Source organism: Anolis sagrei, chromosome X (assembly GCF_037176765.1).
Source record: "Anolis sagrei isolate rAnoSag1 chromosome X, rAnoSag1.mat, whole genome shotgun sequence".
Classification (NCBI taxonomy): Eukaryota; Metazoa; Chordata; class Lepidosauria; order Squamata; family Dactyloidae; genus Anolis; species Anolis sagrei.
This window is the reverse complement of record NC_090034.1, coordinates 80,441,101-80,459,314: the sequence shown is the minus strand read 5'-3', so window position 1 is coordinate 80,459,314 and position 18,214 is coordinate 80,441,101. Positions and strand designations below refer to the sequence as shown.

The 18,214-nt window shown below is 44.5% G+C and overlaps 1 protein-coding gene and 1 long non-coding RNA gene across 3 annotated transcripts in view; both read right to left on the bottom strand.

Moving 5' to 3' along the window:
* The window catches only part of CLSPN (claspin), a 50,034-nt gene extending 46,202 nt beyond the window's left edge, over window positions 1-3,832 (bottom strand). The window contains exon 1 of one of the 2 annotated variants that reach the window (XM_067460583.1): window positions 3,718-3,832. In XM_067460583.1, coding sequence (XP_067316684.1) covers window positions 3,718-3,753 — 36 coding nt within the window. In that variant the 5' untranslated portion in view covers window positions 3,754-3,832. The remainder of the gene's footprint in view (window positions 1-3,717) is intronic. The other variant, XM_067460584.1, reaches the window with a different exon arrangement.
* A 7,276-nt stretch (window positions 3,833-11,108) lies between these two features.
* LOC137097980 (uncharacterized) lies at window positions 11,109-16,014 on the bottom strand. Its single transcript, XR_010910526.1, has 2 exons — window positions 15,935-16,014; window positions 11,109-11,251 (listed from the first exon to the last, which is right to left on the bottom strand). It is a non-coding gene; the product is annotated as an uncharacterized lncRNA (long non-coding RNA).
* Between the last annotated feature and the right edge of the window lie 2,200 nt (window positions 16,015-18,214).

The window sequence follows — 18,214 nt, the reverse complement described above, 5'->3', positions numbered from 1 at the left end:
GTGACCAAAGTACTTCATCTTTGCCTCTAATATCCTTCCCTCCAGTGAGAAGGAAGGCCTTTCTTTCCTGGAGTATGGACTGGTTTGATCTTCTTGCGGTCCAAGGCACTCTCAGAATTTTCCTCCATCATCACAGTTCGAAAATGTCTCTCTTCCTTTGCTCAGCCTTCCTTATGGTCCAGCTCTTGCATCCATAGGTTACTATGGGGAATAAATTTCTTTAAATATGGGATCTTCGTTGCCAGTGACTCTACTCTTCATTATTTTATCGAGAGTGATCATTGCTGTCCTCCCAAGAGGTTAACGTCTTCTGATTTCCTGACTACAGTCTGCATCTGCAGTCATCTTCGCATCTAGAAATACAAAGTCTATCACTGCCTCCACATTTTCTTCCTCTATTTGCCAGTTATCAATCAGTCTTGTTGCCATAATCTTGGTTTTTAACTGCTACCCAGCTTTTGCACTTTCTCCTTTCACCTTGGTAAGAAGGCTCCTCCTCATCTTCTCACTTTCAGGCATCATCTGCATATCTAATGTTAATGCTTCTTCCAGTAATTTTAACTCCAGCCATAGATTCGTCAAGCTCCGCACGTCGCATGTGTTCTGCATACAAGTTGAATAGGTTGGGTGAGAGTATACAGCCCTGCCGTACGCCTTTCCCAATCTTGAACCAGTCTGTTGTTCTGTGGTCTGTTCTTACTGTTGCTACTTGGTCCTTACACAGATTCCTCAGGAGAGAGACAAGGTGACTTCGGATCCCCATACTACCAAGAACTTGCCACAATTTATTATAATCCACACAGTCAAAGGCAGTGGTTCTCAACCTTCCTAATGCCGCGACCCCTTAGTACAGGTCCTCACGTTGTGGTGACCCCCAACCATAATGTTATTTTCGTTGCTACTTCTTTAATTCTTCTACTGTTATGAATCGTAATATAAATATCTGATATGCAGGATGTATTTTCATTCACTGGACCAAATTTGGCACAAATACCCGATACGCCCAAATTTGAATACTTTGGAGGGGATTGATTCTGTCATTTGGGAATGTTGGAGTTGCTGGGATTTATAGTTCACCTAAAATCAGAGAGCCTTTTGAACTCCACCAATAATGGAATTGAATCAAACTTGGCACACAGAATTCCCATGGCCAAGAGAAAATACTGGGAAGGTCTGGTAGACACGGACCTTGAGTTTTTGGAGTTGCAGTTCACCTACATCCAGAGAACATTAAAAGGCCTTTGAAGCCCTAAACGGTTCCGGCCCAAGATACCTATCTGACCGCATCTTGGCCTACGAGCCCACCAGGACTTTGAGATCGTCCGGGGAGGCCCTGCTCTCGATCCCGCCTGCCTCACAGGCACGCCTGGCGGGGACGAGAGACAGGGCCTTCTCGGTGGTGGCTCCTCGGCTGTGGAACACCCTTCCCGTGGACATCAGACTGGCTCCTTCCCTGATGATATTCCGCAGGAAACTTAAGACTTGGCTGTTCAAGAAGGCGTTCCAACAAGAAGTGCAATAATTGGTAATGACGACAGGAATGGAACAATGGAAAATGATACTGGATTGTGGTTTAAACAATGAGACGACGTGAATGGCTTTTTGTACTATTGATATTGTTGATGTTTTTGATGATGATGTCTTTGGTTATTGCCAGATTGATTTTTAGATTGTGTCTTGACTTTTGAATCTTGTTCTTCTATGTTGTACACCGCTGTGAGTCGCCCCCGGGCTGAGAACAGCGGTATAAAAGCAAAGTAAATAAATAAATAAACAAACAAACAAACACTGTGGACTCAAACAGTGATGGATCTGGATCAAACTTGGCACAGATAATCAATATGCCCAAATGTGAACACTGGTAGAGTTTGAAGAAAATAGACCTTGCCATTTGGGAGTTGTAGTTGTTGGGATTCATAGTTCACCCACAATGAAATAGCATTCTGAACCCCACCAATGATAGAATTGGACCAAACTTCCCACACAGAACACCCATGACAAAGAGAAAATACTATGTTTTCTGATGGTCTTTGGTGACCCCTCTGATACCCCCTCACGACCCACACAGGGGTTCCGACCCCCAGGTTGAGAAACACTGGTCAAAGGCCTTAGAATAGTCAATAAAAGAGACATAGATGTTTTTCTGAAACTCCCTGCCTTTCTCCATTATCCAGCAGATATTGGCAATTTGGTGTGTTGTTCCTCTACCTTTTCTAAACCCAGCTTGAACATCTGGCACCTCTCTCTCCATGTATTGCTGGAGTCTTCCTTGCAGGATCTTGAGCATTACCTTACTGGCATGAGAAATAAGGGCCACTGTATGAAAGTTTGAGCATTCTTTAGCATTTCCCTTTATATATAAATATACTGTGTTGTTTAACATCTATATGCGACCACTTTCTCAGCTGGTTCGAGGTTTTGGGCTTGAGTGTTATCAGTATGCCGATGACACTCAGCTGGTGCTGAAGATGGAAGGCCGACCGGACCCTGTACCCGATTGTTTCCATCAGTGCCTCGAGGCCATTACTGGATGGCTGCGTGCCAGCAGGTTGAGGATGAATCCAGCAAAGACGGAGATCCTATGGCTGGGGACATCCAGCTGCCCACCCTGGATGGCGAGGCGTTACGCCCGTCACCATTGGTAAAGAGTCTGGGAGTCCTTTTGGACCCTCTGCTGACGATGGAGGCCCAGGTCTCCGCCGTGAGCAGAACCGTCTTCTTTCGCCTGCAGCAGGCTAGACGGCTGGCCCCCTACCTGTCCAGGGACGACCTAGCTACGGTGATCCAGGCTATGGTCATCTCAAGACTGGACTACTGTAACACCCTCTACATTGGACTTCCTCTGTCGGTGATCTGGAAGCTCAAGTTGGTACAAAATGCAGCTGCTCGGCTTCTTGCAGGAATTCCGATGAGATGCCACATAACACCAATCTTACTGCAGCTGCATTGGTTACCAATTGAGCACCGGATCACTTTCAAAGTGATGGTACTTACCTTTAAGGCCATGCATGGTTTGGGGCCGATGTACCTGAGGGACCGCCTCACCCCCTACCAACCCCAGAGATCCCTCCGTTCTGAGGACCAAGATCTATTGGAAGTCCCCAGTGTCAAGACCTTGCGTCTAACAGCAACCAGACGCAGAGCCTTCACAGCAGTGGCACCATCACTCTGGAGTACTCTGCCACTTGAAGTCCATGCCTTGCGGGACTTACCAGCTTTCCGCAGGGCTTGTAAGACATACCTGTTTCGACAGGCTTTTAATGTTTGATATTGTCGTTTTTAAATTGTTTTAAATTGCTTTTAAATTTTGTTAGATTTTAGCCATTCTTGTAAGCCACTCCGAGCCCCAGGGGAGTGGCGGCATATAAGTTTAAATAATATATATATATATATATATATATATATATATATACACACACACACACACATGCATATATGCATATATGCATATATAGAGAGAGATGCATATGTATACAGATTAATAAATGGGGCAAAAGGTGGGGAGAAAACCACCAAGGCCTGGCCTTCAATTATTCTTGTTTAGGATATTTATTCATTTATCCAGCTTTTCCCCAGTGGACAGTGTGATGCCACTTGAACTCAATGCTATGGGCTTGGGAGTTGCAGTTTGAAGAGGTCTTCTTTGCCAAACTACAATTTCCTGGATCCTGTATAACATTCCACTATAGAAACCCCTTCCAACGGGGTCGAACTCACCTCCATGGCCTCCTCTTCCTCCACAGCAGCCGCCATAATGCCGCTTCGCCAACAAACTCCCGAATGAAGAGCTCTGACCCAATTCGAGACTTCGCGCCTTCGCTCGGAGTGTGACACCGCCCTGACCAATCAGAGCTCACCTTCCCTCTGCCGCTCATCAAGTACCGCTCACCCATTGGCCCCATTCTGACACGAACGTTCGATGCACCAATGGGGAACGAAAGTTTCGGCGGAGGCACCGCCTCCCAGCCCTGAGCCTCGCCCTCTCCAGAATTCGTAGAGATATATTATGGGGGAATATAGAGAGTGACTTCGAAGCCCTCAGAGGCCGGAACTTCCGCGTTTGCTTTTCTTTTTTATCAAGAAACTGTAGAATCAATGCAGTTGGAGGCCACTTGCTAGGAAATCCTGGGAGTTGTTGTTGTTATAATAATATTTGTTAAAAACAAAGTATGGATTGTCGATGTTGCAATCCCAGGTGACAGAAGGATTGAAGAGAAACAACTGCCTTACACCCAGGCATGTAACCAGGGCGGGCTTGGGGGGCTTCAGACCCCCCCCCCAAATTCTCATGGTGGTTCACGAAAAGGCCTTACTGGTGCATTATTTAAATTGTTATGTTTATTCATATCATGATCTGATCACCATACTCAATATATCCCATATGCATGGGGGTATTGGGGTAACAATACAAAAGGTTTGCTAGGCTAGACCCTCTTTCACTCAGATACAGCCCCCCCCCCCCCCCCCCCGAATCGAAATCCTGGCTACGGGCCTGCTTACACCATATGAGGATTTAAGGTTGGAACTGCAAAGACTCTGACACAAGCCAGTCAAGATGGTCCCAGTGGTGATCGGTAAACTGGGTGCAGTGCCTGAAGACCTTGGCCTGCACTTAAACACAATCGATGCTGACAAAATTACCATCTGCTGGCTGCAAAAGGCCACCTTACTGGGATCTGCACACATTATTCACCGATACCTCACACAGTCCTAGACACTTGGGAATTGTCTGACGTGTGATCCAATACAACAGCCAGTAGAGTGTCTGCTGTGGACTCATCTTGTTGTGTTTCAAATAATAATAATAATAATCATCATCATCATCCACTGAACCCCGAAGAAGGAGAAAGAAGGCCTTATTCTTGCAGCCCAGGAGCAAGCCATCAGAACCAATGCCATTAAGGCCAGGATTGAAAAATCAGCTGATGACCCAAAATGCAGACTGTGCAAGGAAGCGGATGAAACCATGGCTCATATCCTCAGCTGTTGAAAGAAAATCACACAGATGGACTACAAACAAAGACACAACTCTGTGGCTCAGATGATTTACTGGAACTTATGTCACAAGTACCACCTGTCAGCAGTAAAGAACTGGTAGGATCATAAACCCGCAAAGGTCATGGAAAATGAACATGCAAAAATACTGTGGGACTTTCGAATCCAGACTGATAAAGTTTTGGATCACAGACATCACGATTGTGGAAAAGAAAAAAGTCTGGATTATTGATGTCGCCATACCAGGTGACAGCCGCATTGAGGAAAAACAACAGGAAAAACTCAGCCGCTATCAAAACCCAAAGTCGAACTGTAAAGGCTCTGGCATAAACCAGTACAGGTGGTCCCAGTGGTCATTGGCGCACTGGGTGCCATGCCAAAAGATCTCATTCGGCATTTGGAAACAATAAACATCGACAAAATCATGATCTGTCAACTGCAAAAGGCCACCTGACTTGGATCTGCGCGCATCATTCGAAAATACATCACACAGTCCTAGACGCTTGGGAAGTGTTCGACTTATGATTTTCTGATACGAAATCCAGCATACATATCTCGTTTGCTGTGTCATACCATGTTTTTGTGTCAATAATAATATTATAATAGTAAATAAATCTATACACATAATTAAAGGTCGAACAGAGTATAGAGTTACAGGCTGTACTGGACGGGGTTACACTCCCCCTGAAGACACGGGTTTGCAGCTTGGGAGTTCTCCTGGATATATCGCTTAGCCTGTAGTGGCCAGGGGAGCTTTTGCACAATTCAAACGTGTGCACCAGTTGCACCTATATCTTGGGAAGTCAGACTTGACCACTTGGCCACGCTCTGGTTACATCCCGGATAGACTACTGCAATGCGTTCTATGTGCAGTTGTCATTGAAGACTGTTCAGATTGCTCACCAAAGCAGGGTGCAGGGAGTGCACAACCCCCCTGTTACACCAGCTCCACTGGCTGCTAGTCCACTATTCAGCACAATTCAAAGGGATGGCTTTAGCCTATAAAGCCCTAAACGGTTTCAGCCCAGCTTACCTGTTCAAACATATCTCTCTTTGTGAACCATCTTGGAGATTAAGATCATCTGGAGAGGGCCTTCGCTGGTGCAATTGCTGGAGATGAGAGTCAGGGCCTTCTCGACTATGGAACTCCCTCCCCGGGGAGATCACATCAGCCCTTTCTCTCCTGACCTTCAGGAAAACTTAAGACATGGTTTTGAGACCATGCTTTTGACAAGTAATTGGAGCAGTGTAGTATGTGACTACGAATCAATGTGATTAACAAATGGAACGACTCTGGTTTATGTCTTGCATGGCATGTTTTTAATTGATGTTTTAATAATTCATGTTTTAATTATTTGGTTTTAATTGTAATTGTTTATTTGATATATGTGTGTATGGCATAAAATTGCTGCCTGTTGTAAGGCCGCCTTGCGTCCTCTCCAGGGTGAGAAAGGCGGGATATAAATATGGTAAATAAATAAATAATGGTACTGTTCTAATGGAACAGTACCATAATCTTATATATATAAATTTGTTAGGGGCATCCAACGAGGAAACAAAACTCAAAACCCCCCCAACGAAACTTAACCAAAATTCCCATGCCCATAACACAACCCACAAGGTACAAACATATCTACTCAACATGAAAAACAACACAACAACACACTCACAAAACGGCAAAACAACAAAACTCAAAAATCTCCCAACGAAACTTAACCAAAATCCCCGTGCCCATAACACAACCCACAAGGTACAAACATACCTACTCAAATTGAAAAACAACACAACAACACACACACAAAACGGCAAAACAACAAAACTCAAAAATCCCCCAACGAAACTTAACTAAAATCCCCGTGCCCATAACATAACCCACAAGAAACAAACATACCTACTCAAAATGAAAAACAACACAACAACACACTCACAAAACGGCAAAACAACAAAACTCAAAAATCCCCCAACGAAACTTAACTAAAATCCCAGTGCCCATAACACAACCCACAAGGTACAAACATATCTACTCAAAATGAAAAACAACACAACAACACTCACAAAACGGCAAAACAACAAAACTCAAAAATCTCCCAACGAAACTTAACCAAAATCCCCGTGCCCATAACACAACCCACAAGGTACAAACATACCTACTCAAATTGAAAAACAACACAACAACACACACACAAAACGGCAAAACAACAAAACTCAAAAATCCCCCAACGAAACTTAACTAAAATCCCCGTGCCCATAACATAACCCACAAGAAACAAACATACCTACTCAAAATGAAAAACAACACAACAACACACTCACAAAACGGCAAAACAACAAAACTCAAAAATCCCCCAACGAAACTTAACTAAATTCCCCGTGCCCATAACACAACCCACAAGGTACAAACATATCTACTCAAAATGAAAAACAACACAACAACACTCACAAAACGGCAAAACAACAAAACTCAAAAATCTCCCAACGAAACTTAACCAAAATCCCCGTGCCCATAACACAACCCACAAGGTACAAACATACCTACTCAAATTGAAAAACAACACAACAACACACTCACAAAACGGCAAAACAACAAAACTCAAAAATCCCCCAACGAAACTTAACTAAAATCCCCGTGCCCATAACACAACCCACAAGGTACAAACATATCTACTCAAAATGAAAAACAACACAACAACACTCACAAAACGGCAAAACAACAAAACTCAAAAATCCCCCAACGAAACTTAACCAAAATCCCCGTGCCCCTAACACAACCCACAAGGTACAAATATACCTACTCAAAATGAAAAACAACACAACAACACACTCACAAAACGGCAAAACAACAAAATTCAAAAATCCCCCAACGAAACTTAACTAAAATCCCCGTGCCCATAACACAACCCACAAGGTACAAACATATCTACTCAAAATGAAAAACAACACAACAACACACTCACAAAACGGCAAAACAACAAAACTCAAAAATCCCCCAACGAAACTTAACTAAAATCCCCGTGCCCATAACACAACCCACAAGGTACAAACATATCTACTCAAAATGAAAAACAACACAACAACACTCACAAAACGGCAAAACAACAAAACTCAAAAATCCCCCAACGAAACTTAACCAAAATCCCCGTGCCCCTAACACAACCCACAAGGTACAAACATACCTACTCAAAATGAAAAACAACACAACAACACACTCACAAAACGGCAAAACAACAAAATTCAAAAATCCCCCAACGAAACTTAACTAAAATCCCCGTGCCCATAACACAACCCACAAGGTACAAACATATCTACTCAAAATGAAAAACAACACAACAACACACTCACAAAACGGCAAAACAACAAAACTCAAAAATCCCCCAACGAAACTTAACTAAAATCCCCGTGCCCATAACACAACCCACAAAGTACAAACAGATCTACTCAAAATGAAAAACAACACAGCAACACACTCACAAAACGGCAAAAGAACAAAACTCAAAAAAACCCCAACGAAACTTAACCAAAATTCCCATGCCCATAACACAACCCATAAGGTACAAACATATCTACTCAAAATGAAAAACAACACAACACACTCACAAAACGGCAAAACAACTGAGCATGCGCATTGGCGCCCAGCCGCAAGTTCCATCGCGCGCGCACATGGCCTTCCAGCCAATGTTCCCTCTGCGGAAACCATGCCCACTCCAAGCCCCGCCGCACCGCTTCCCGCACACACACACCCCCTGCTGCACACACACACGCAACCCCACGCTCCATCACTCCCCCCGCCGCCGCACACACACACGCAACCCCATGCTCCATCACTCCCCCCACCGCCGCACACACACGCAACCCCACTCCCCCCGCCGCCGCACACACACACGCAACCCCACTCCCCCACCGCCGCACACACACACGCAACCCCACGCTCCATCACTCCCCTGCCCCAATCTTACCTCCTTTTACTTCAGGCCACCTCCAAACCCCTCCCCGCCCTGTCAAAATCTAGGAAAGACAGGAAAGAAGGAAAGAAGGAAGAAAGAGAAAGGGAGGTAAAGAAAAAGGGGGAAGGAAGGAAAGTTAGAGGAAGAAGAAAAGGAAAGAAAAGGAAAGATGGAAGGAAAGGAGAGACAGCAGAAGAGAAAGAAAAAGGGGGAAGGAAGGAAAGAGATAGAGAAAGAAGAGGAGAAGGAAAGATGGGAAGGAAGGAAGGAAGGAGGGGGGGAGGGAGGGAGGGAAAGAAGGAGAGAAAGAGGGAAGATTGGCCACAGCAACACGTGGCGGGTAAAGGTTGTTATTTCTATTATTATTATGATGATGCTATTGTTCCTATGAGACCCTTTTAGGGGGAATGGGAGAGGTGTCAGGTCCCAGAGGCAATGCATTGCATTATTGTTATTGTTATGATGGTGGTGAAATAAAAGGAAATAAAAAGCGAAAGAAGGAAGCAAACAGGGAGGGAAGAAAGGCAAAGGAAGAAAGGGGGAGGGAATGAAGGAAAGAGAGAAGGATGAAACCAAGTAGTGAAAGAAGGAAAGAAAGAAAGAGGTAGAGAAGGAAGAAAGGAGAGAAAGGGGGAGGTAAAGGGGGAAGGAATAGGTAGGGACCTCTCTTTCATAATAGTCCAGATATCTACCTCAACTTTGATAAGTTTTACTATAGGCCACAGCAACGCGTGGCAGGGCACAGCTAGTATCATATATAATAATAAAAATAAATTTACCCTCACTTTGCGACCCTTATAAGAGATTCAGACACAAAGGTAAGTTATAATAACTAAAGGTATCTCATGAACACCTTTCATTTACATTTTAAATATATATGTTTTATAAAACATAAATTTCAAAGAGTTTGGTCATTATTTTTCTTGTCACTTTCTTGCAACACACCTACACAATTGCAGACGTCACACACATGTTGTCATGACACAAGAGTTTGGAAAACTCTGCTGTAAAAGAAGGATGAAATTGTGCATGCACATGAGACAGAAAGGCGAACTGGACATGCACCCAACTTTCCTCTAAGAGAGTAACATCTGGGGCTGAACTTTTCTGTGCAATAGCTTATGGACAAGTGACAATGGGATAGATCATGGCTTCAGTTTATGTTTATTTAGTTTTCTATACCTAAAGTGCTAATTGTATTTTAATCTGTAATATGTTTTATTATGGTTTAGTTATCTTATTATGTTTTACTTTTTTGACTTTTGGACCTTTTGCCACCCTCTATGGACTTCTTTTCCCATCATGGACTTACTCTCACCCTTGGATCTTCTTGAAATGAACTATGAATTAATATTGGACCATGATCAAAGCTTCTGTCAATTTCCTTAGGGGACACTGGGGGGAGGGATGGAGGGATATGATTTCTATAACTTGTTTTCTTTATTTCTACATTTTCCCTGTGTATCTGACCTTTTTCTGACCCTTTTGCCCCATTCCCCTCTCTTTGGAAAAAATGTATAAAAATATAAGAAAGTCGCCCTGACCCTGGAAAGGAAGCAATTAGCCATTGCAGAAACCCTTATCAAAGAACATAACTTGCATGAAGGATAACAAAGAATCATGCCCCTGGCCTTGGAGGATTTGGCCACCATGGAAATGATCGCTTGGCAGAATTTTAATCATTTTACAATAGGACAAGGGGAAACCTTCAGAAATTTTCCCCCCTCCTGCCCTGTTTCCATTCAAACTCTCTCATTGAAGACATCCACCTAAAGTTTCCCCCATTGGTCCCCTGTCTTATCGTAAGAGGAAAACCTGGATTAAGTTGGTATTGCCAACATCAATGTTTATTTCAATCAATCACCAGACAATAGACTAGCTTAGCTTGAAGGCCATTTAGGACTCGCTGGGCCCCTGGACATTTCCTGTGTCTTCATAATCCATTCAAGAATGCATTGTATTCCCTTGTCCCGTCTCCCTCCCTCCTGATTCGCTGGAGCGCAGAAGCAGCAGGAGTCTTCTGATTGGCTCTGGCACACTGCGGAAGCCCTGTGATTGGCCCAGACGCGCGGGGGACGGCCAAGCCTCCTCCCAGCTGTTTGTGCGCCAGCCAATCACCTTCGAGTCGGGCGAGGGGTTGGGAGCGGGAGATTTGAACCACACAACTCTGTATTTCTATAAAAATGGCATTTATTTGTGTACATGTTATGCTCAGCTTGGCAAATGATTGCTGCTTTGCATGCTTTTCAGCTGAATCGCTAATAAATCATCTCGGCGGCACTTTCTTCAACTTTGGTGAGATTCTTTTTGGGAACCTAGGGAAAATAAATTACTTAAAATTAGGCTTCTCTTTGCTCACCAACGTAGCGATCCCTCTTTGGTAGGGCCGCAGGGTCTCTCCTCTTTGAATAGACTCTTTTAAATTGCCTATCGACTTCATCTGCATATTTCCAGTTTCCTATTCTTGGACTGCAACTCCGAGCAAGATAAGATAGATAGATGAGATAGAGCTATATAGGTAGGTAAATAAATCAATCAGGAGGACTACTGGGAGTTGCAGTCCACAAAGAGGTAGAGAAGGAAAAAAGGAGAGAAAGAGGAAGGGAAGAAAAATGGGGGGAAGGAAGGGGAAGAGAAAGAGAAGGAAGGAAGGAGAGAAGGAAAGAGTAAAAGAAGGGAAGGATGGAGAGAAAGAAAGGAGGAGAGGAAGAGGGAGGGGAAGGTTGGCCATAGCAACGTGTGGTGGGTACAGCTAGTTGTTTATATATCTGTATTTATTTTGAACTTTTATATCCCATTCTTTTCCACCTCTGTGGAGGGACTCAGAACGGCTAACAACAGCAAAAATTAAATGCTACACAATAAATAACATTTTAAAAACAACATCTATATAAGTAAAAATGTAATGTTAGTTTGTGGGATTAACATAACTCAAAAACCACTGGATGAATTGACACCAAATTTAGACACAATACACATATCAGGCCAACAAGTGAACTCATAAAAACACTGAAAAACACAGCGGAAGACATTTAAAAAGCCGAAAAATAAAAAATACATTACATCGTATGCACAAAACCACATATATATGCAAACACACAGATACACAAATATATACACATACCTATACACATATATACACACAGAAAACACATATACACAAACTGGGACACAGCAACGCGTGGCAGGGGGTGGCTAGTACATAATAAATAAATTATAAAATACATATAAAAGATAGTTCGCCGAGTTAAAAACATCATCCAACTCAATCCAAACATTGTGGTCCAATAACTCTTAGTCTTTACCAATTCAATCCATCAATCTGCGAATACCTGATTCCAAAGCCAGGATTTCTGTGTTTTTTTCCTGAAGGTCAGGAGAGAGGGGGCAGACCTAACCTCATTGGGGAGAGAGTTCCATAGCCAGGGGGCCACCACAAAGAAGGCCCTGTCTCTTGTCCCCACCAAGCGCGACTGCAAAGATGGTGGGACCGAGAGCAGGGCCTCTCCGGAAGATCTTAAAGTCCTTGATGGTTTATAGGGGAAGATACGTTTGGACAGGTAAAATGGGCTGGAACCGTGTAGAGTTTTATAGGTTAAAACTAGCACTTTGAATTGTGCTCGGAAGCTAATCGGAAGCCAGTGGAGCTGGTGTAACAGGGAGTTGTAATGTTCATCTTCCAGTCCCAATTCAAGGTGCAGGTCATCACCTATGAAGCCCTAAACAGTTTGGGACCCACCTACCTTTCTGACTGCCTCTCCTACCACAAACCTGCACGATCTCTTCTCCGCTGTGCCCCCCCCCCCCCCCCCCCCCCCCCCCCGCTTTTGGAACTTGCTACCTGCGGAGATCAGGCAAGCCTCTACCCTACCAGCCTTCAAGAAAGAGCTAAATACTTGGCTCTTCCGATGTACATTCGGAGAGTGACCGCTCAACCCATTTGTTTGTTCCCACCTACAATTGCCCTCATGATAAAACAGCTTCCCCTGTCCTTTAAAAAGGCTAAACCCACTGCTCCTCCTTCTTGGGCTCTTATCTTACAAATAAACTTTTTATTCCTATCTCACCCAGGGTTTTAACCTTTTAACATTTTATCTCATAAATCTGGCCCGCCCTTTGTGTTTGATTTTAGTATGCTATTTTATACTGTTTATTTTATTTATTATTTCATATATTTTTGTGATGTATTTTTTGCTGTTTTGTGTCTTATTGTGTTGTATTATTTTTGGGCTTGGCCTCATATTAGCCGCCCCGAGTCCCCTTTTGGGAAATGGTGGCGGGTTATAAATAAAGTTTATTATTATTATTTGAAACAGAACAAGATGAGTCCACAGCAGACAAGATCTCTCTGCTGGTTGTTGAATTAGATCACACGTCGGACACTTCCCAAGTGTCTAGGACTGTGTGATGTATCGGCGAATAATGCGTGCAGATCCCAGTAAGGTGTCCTTTTGCAGCTGGCAGATGGTAATTTTGTCAGTGCAGATTGTGTTCAAGTGCAGACCAAGGTCTTTAGGCACTGCACCCAGTGTGCCGATCACCACTGGGACCACCTTGACTGGCTTGTGCCACAGTCTTTGCAGTTCGATCTTTAAATCCTCATATCGTGTCAGCTTTTCCAGTTGCTTCTCTTCAATCCTGCTGTCACCTGGGATTGCAACATCAACAATCCATACTTTGTTTTTTAACACAATCATGAGGTCAGGAGTATTGTGCTCCAAAACTCTATCAGTCTGACTTCGGAAGTCCCAGAGGAGTTTGACGTGCTCATTTTCTGTAACTTCTTCTGGCTTGTGATCTCACCAGTTAGTTGTCACAGGCAGATGGTATTTGTGGCACAAGTTCCAGTGAATCATCTGAGCAGTGTTATGCCTCTGCTTGTAGTCTGTCTGCGCAATCTTCTTGCAGCAGCTGAGGGTGTGAACTATTGTTTCATCTGCTTCCTTGCAGAGTCTACATTTGGGATCTGCCATCGACTTTTCAATTCTGGCTTTGATGGCATTGGTTCAAATGGCTTGTTCTTGGGCTGCCAGAACCAGGTCCTTCGTCTCCTTTTTCAGAGTTCCATTTGTCAATTTGGCTCTCAATTTTTCCTAGAAACTGTCCATGGAGAGTCTTCTTTGGCCAGTTTTCTCTTCAGCTCTGGATTGTGTTTTTACGGTATTCCCTCTTTGTCTTTTGCACTTTAAGCAGTTTACTACTATTTACTTCCCTCAATGTTGGTTCTTGACTGCCTTTCACATAATCTGCCAGAGCATGTTTCTTATTCTTATTGTTATTAATTATATTATTATTATTGACACAAAAGCACAGTATGTCACAGCAAACGAGATGTCTATGCTGTATTTTGTATCACAAAATCACAAGTTGAACACTTCCCAAGCGTCTAGGACTGTGTGATGTATTTTTGGATGATGCGCGCAGATCCAAGTAAGGCCTTTTGCAGTTGACAGATCGTGATGTCGTCAATGTTTATTATTTCCAAATGCCGGCTGAGATCTTTTTGCACGGCGCCCAGTGTGCCAATGACCACTGGGACCACCTGTACTGGTTTATGCCAGAGCCTTTGCAGTTCGATTTTGAGGTCTTGATAACGGCTGAGTTTTTCCTGTTGTTTTTCCTCAATGCGACTGTCTCCCGGTATGGCGACATCAATAATCCAGACTTTTTTCTTTTCCACAATCATGATGTCTGTTGTATTGTGTTCCAAACCTTTGTCAGTCTGGATTCGAAAGTCCCACAGTATTTTTGCATGTTCATTTTCCACGACCTCTGCGGGTTTATGATCCCACCAATTTTTTGCTGGTGGCAGGTGGTACTTGTGACATAAGTTCCAGTGAATCATCTGGGCCACAGAGTTGTGTCTTTGTTTGTAGTCCGTCTGTGCGATTTTCTTACAACAGCTGAGGATATGCTCCATGCTTTCATCCGCTTCCTTGCGCAGTCTGCATTTTGGGTCATCCACTGGTTTTTCAATCCTGGCCTTAATGGCGTTGGTTCTGATGGCTTGTTCCTGGGCTGTAAGAATCAGGCCTTCTGTCTCCTTCTTCAGGGTTCCATTCATGAGCCATAACCAGGTCTTCTCCTTGTCAACTTTTCCTTCAGTCTTCTCAAGGAAGTTCCCATGTAAGGCAGTTATTTATTATTATTATTATTATTATGCGCTCCCTGTACCCCGCTCCCGTAAGCAACCTAGCCGCTGAGTGTTGGACTAGTTGGAGCTTCTGGGCAGTCTTCAGCGGCAACCATACGTAGAGTGTGTTGCAGTAATCTGTAGGATGTCCAGGGCAGGAGAACTTGATATGTTCAGTGGGATGAAGTTTTAGCAGTTCTCAACCTGTGGGTCCCCAGGTGTTTTGGCCTACAACTTCCAGAAATCCTAGCCAGTTTACTAGCTGTTAGGAGTATAGAATCATAGAATCACAGAGTTGGAAGAGACCTCATGGGCCATCCAGTCCAACCCCCCGCCAAGAAGCAGGAATATTGCATTCAGATCACCCCTGTCAAGATGGCCATCCAGCCTCTGTTAAAAAACTTCCAAAGAAGGAGCCTCCACCACAGAGAGTACCACTGCTGAATGGCTCTCACATTCAGGAAGTTCTTCCTCATGTTCAGATGGAATCTCCTTTCTTATAGTTTGAAGCCATTGTTTCGTGTCCTAGACTCCAGGGAAGCAGAAAACAAGCTTGCTCCCTCCTCCCTGTGGCTTCCTCTCACATAGTTATACATGGCTATCATATCTCCTCTCAGCCTTCTCTTCTTCAGACTAAACATGCCCAGCTCCTTAAGCCGCTCCTCATAGGGCTTGTTCTCCAGACCCTTGATCATTTTAGTCGCCCTCCTCTGGACACATTCCAGCTTGTCAATATCTCTCTTGAATTGTGGTGCCCAGAATTGGACACAATATTCCAGATGAGGTCTAACTAAAGCAGAATAGAGGGGTAGCATTACTTCCCTAGATTTAGGCACTATGCTCCTATTCCAACCTTGCTATATACCTGTGAGACGTGGACTGTCTACAGACGCCACATGCAACTCCTGGAACGATTCCATCAGCGCTGCCTCCAGAAAATCCTGCAAATCTTCTGGGAAGAGAAGCAGACAAATGTCAGTGTGCTGGAAGAAGCAAAGACCACCAGCATTGAAGCGATGGTCCTCTGCCATCAACTCTGCTGGGCCGGCCACGTTGTCCGGATGCCTGACCAACGTCTCCCAAAGCAGTTGCTCTACTCTGAACTTAAGAACGGAAAACGGAACGTTGGTGAACAGGAAAAGAGATTTAAAGATGGGCTCAAAGCCAACCTTAAAAACTCTGGCATAGACACTGAGAACTGGGAAGCCCTGGCCCTTGAGCGCTCCAGCTGGAGGTCAGCTGTGACCAGCACTGCTGCAGAATTTGAGGAGGCACGAATGGAGGGTGAAAGGGAGAAGCGTGCCAAGAGGAAGTCGTGTCAAGCCAACCCCGACCGAGACTGCCTTCCACCTGGAAACCAATGCCCTCACTGCGGAAGAACATGCAGATCAAGAATAGGGCTCCACAGCCACATGCGGACCCACAGGGAAACCCATGATGGAAGACCATTTTACTCGTCCAACGAGGGATCGCCGAAGTAAGTAAGTAAGTAAGTAAGTTGAATGCTCTCATTAAGGAGACCAGACTTGGTGGAAGTCATCGCTAATAGTCAACATGGATTTATCAAAAACAAGTCATGCCAGACTAATCTGATCTCTTTTTTCGATAGAGTTACAAGCTGGGTAGATGCGGGGAATGCCGTGGATGTAGCGTACCTGGATTTCAGTAAGGCCTTCGACAAGGTCCCCCATGACCTTCTGGCAAGGAAACTAGTTCAATGTGGGCTAGGCGAAACTACGGTGAGGTGGATCTGTAATTGATTAAGTGGACGAACACAGAGAGTGCTCACTAATGCTTCCTCTTCATCTTGGAAAGAAGTGATGAGCGGAGTGCCGCAGGGTTCCGTCCTGGGCCCGGTCCTGTTCAACATCTTTATTAATAACTTAGATGAAGGGCTAGAAGGCATGATCATCAAGTTTGCAGATGACACCAAATTGGGAGGGATAGCCAATACTCCAGAGGACAGGAGCAGAATTCAAAACGATCTTGACAGATTAGAGAGATGGGCCAAAACTAACAAAATGAAGTTCAACAGTGACAAATGCAAGATACTCCACTTTGGCAGAAAAAATGAAATGCAAAGATACAGAATGGGGGACAATGCCTGGTTCGAGAGCAGTACGTGTGAAAAAGATCTCGGAGTCCTCGTGGACAACAAGTTAAACATGAGCCAACAATGTGATGTGGTGGCAAAAAAAGCCAATGGGATTTTGGCCTGCATCAATAGGAGCATAGTGTCTAGATCTAAGGAAGTAATGCTACCCCTCTATTCCGCCTTGGTTAGACCACACCTGGAATATTGTGTCCAATTCTGGGCACCACAATTCAAGAGAGATATTGACAAGCTGGAATGTGTCCAGAGGAGGGCGACTAAAATGATCAAGGGTCTGGAGAACAAGCCCTACGAGGAGCGGCTTAGGGAACTGGTCATGTTTAGCCTGAAGAAGAGAAGGCTGAGAGGAGATATGATAGCCATGTATAAATATGTGAGAGGAAGCCACAGGGAGGAGTGAGCAAGCTTGTTTTCTGCTTCCTTGGAGACTAGGACGCGGAACAATGGCTTCAAACTACAAGAGAGGAGATTCCATCTGAACATGAGGAAGAACTTCCTGACTGTGAGAGCCGTTCAGCAGTGGAACTCTCTGCCCCGGAGTGTGGTGGAGGCTCCTTCTTTGGAAGCTTTTAAACAGAGGCTGGATGGCCATCTGTCAGGGGTGATTTGAATGCAATATTCCTGCTTCTTGGCAGGGGGTTGGACTGGATGGCCCATGAGGTCTCTTCCAACTCTTTGATTCTATGATTCTATGATTCTAGGTGGTTGACAAGGGCGGAGCTGCAGGCTATTGAAGGCTGCTCTGCCCCCTGCTGTGCTCTTTGCTTCAGCGTGAGCTAGGAGGCAGGTTTCAACCCCAACCCCTTCCCTGTGAAATTTTCAAACCCCCCCCCCCGAAAATTTCAACCCCTCCCGAAATTTTTTTCTGGCGACGGCTCTGCTGTGAGGCCAGGGAACCTGTCACCTGAATGGACGCCTCAGCCAAAAGGGGGCGGGGCTTAGGAATGTATTGACAGTTGTGGAGGAAAGGAGAGGAGAGGAGGACGGCGGCTGTGGTGGGGTTGGCGGGAGCGCGCACGCACGCACGTACGC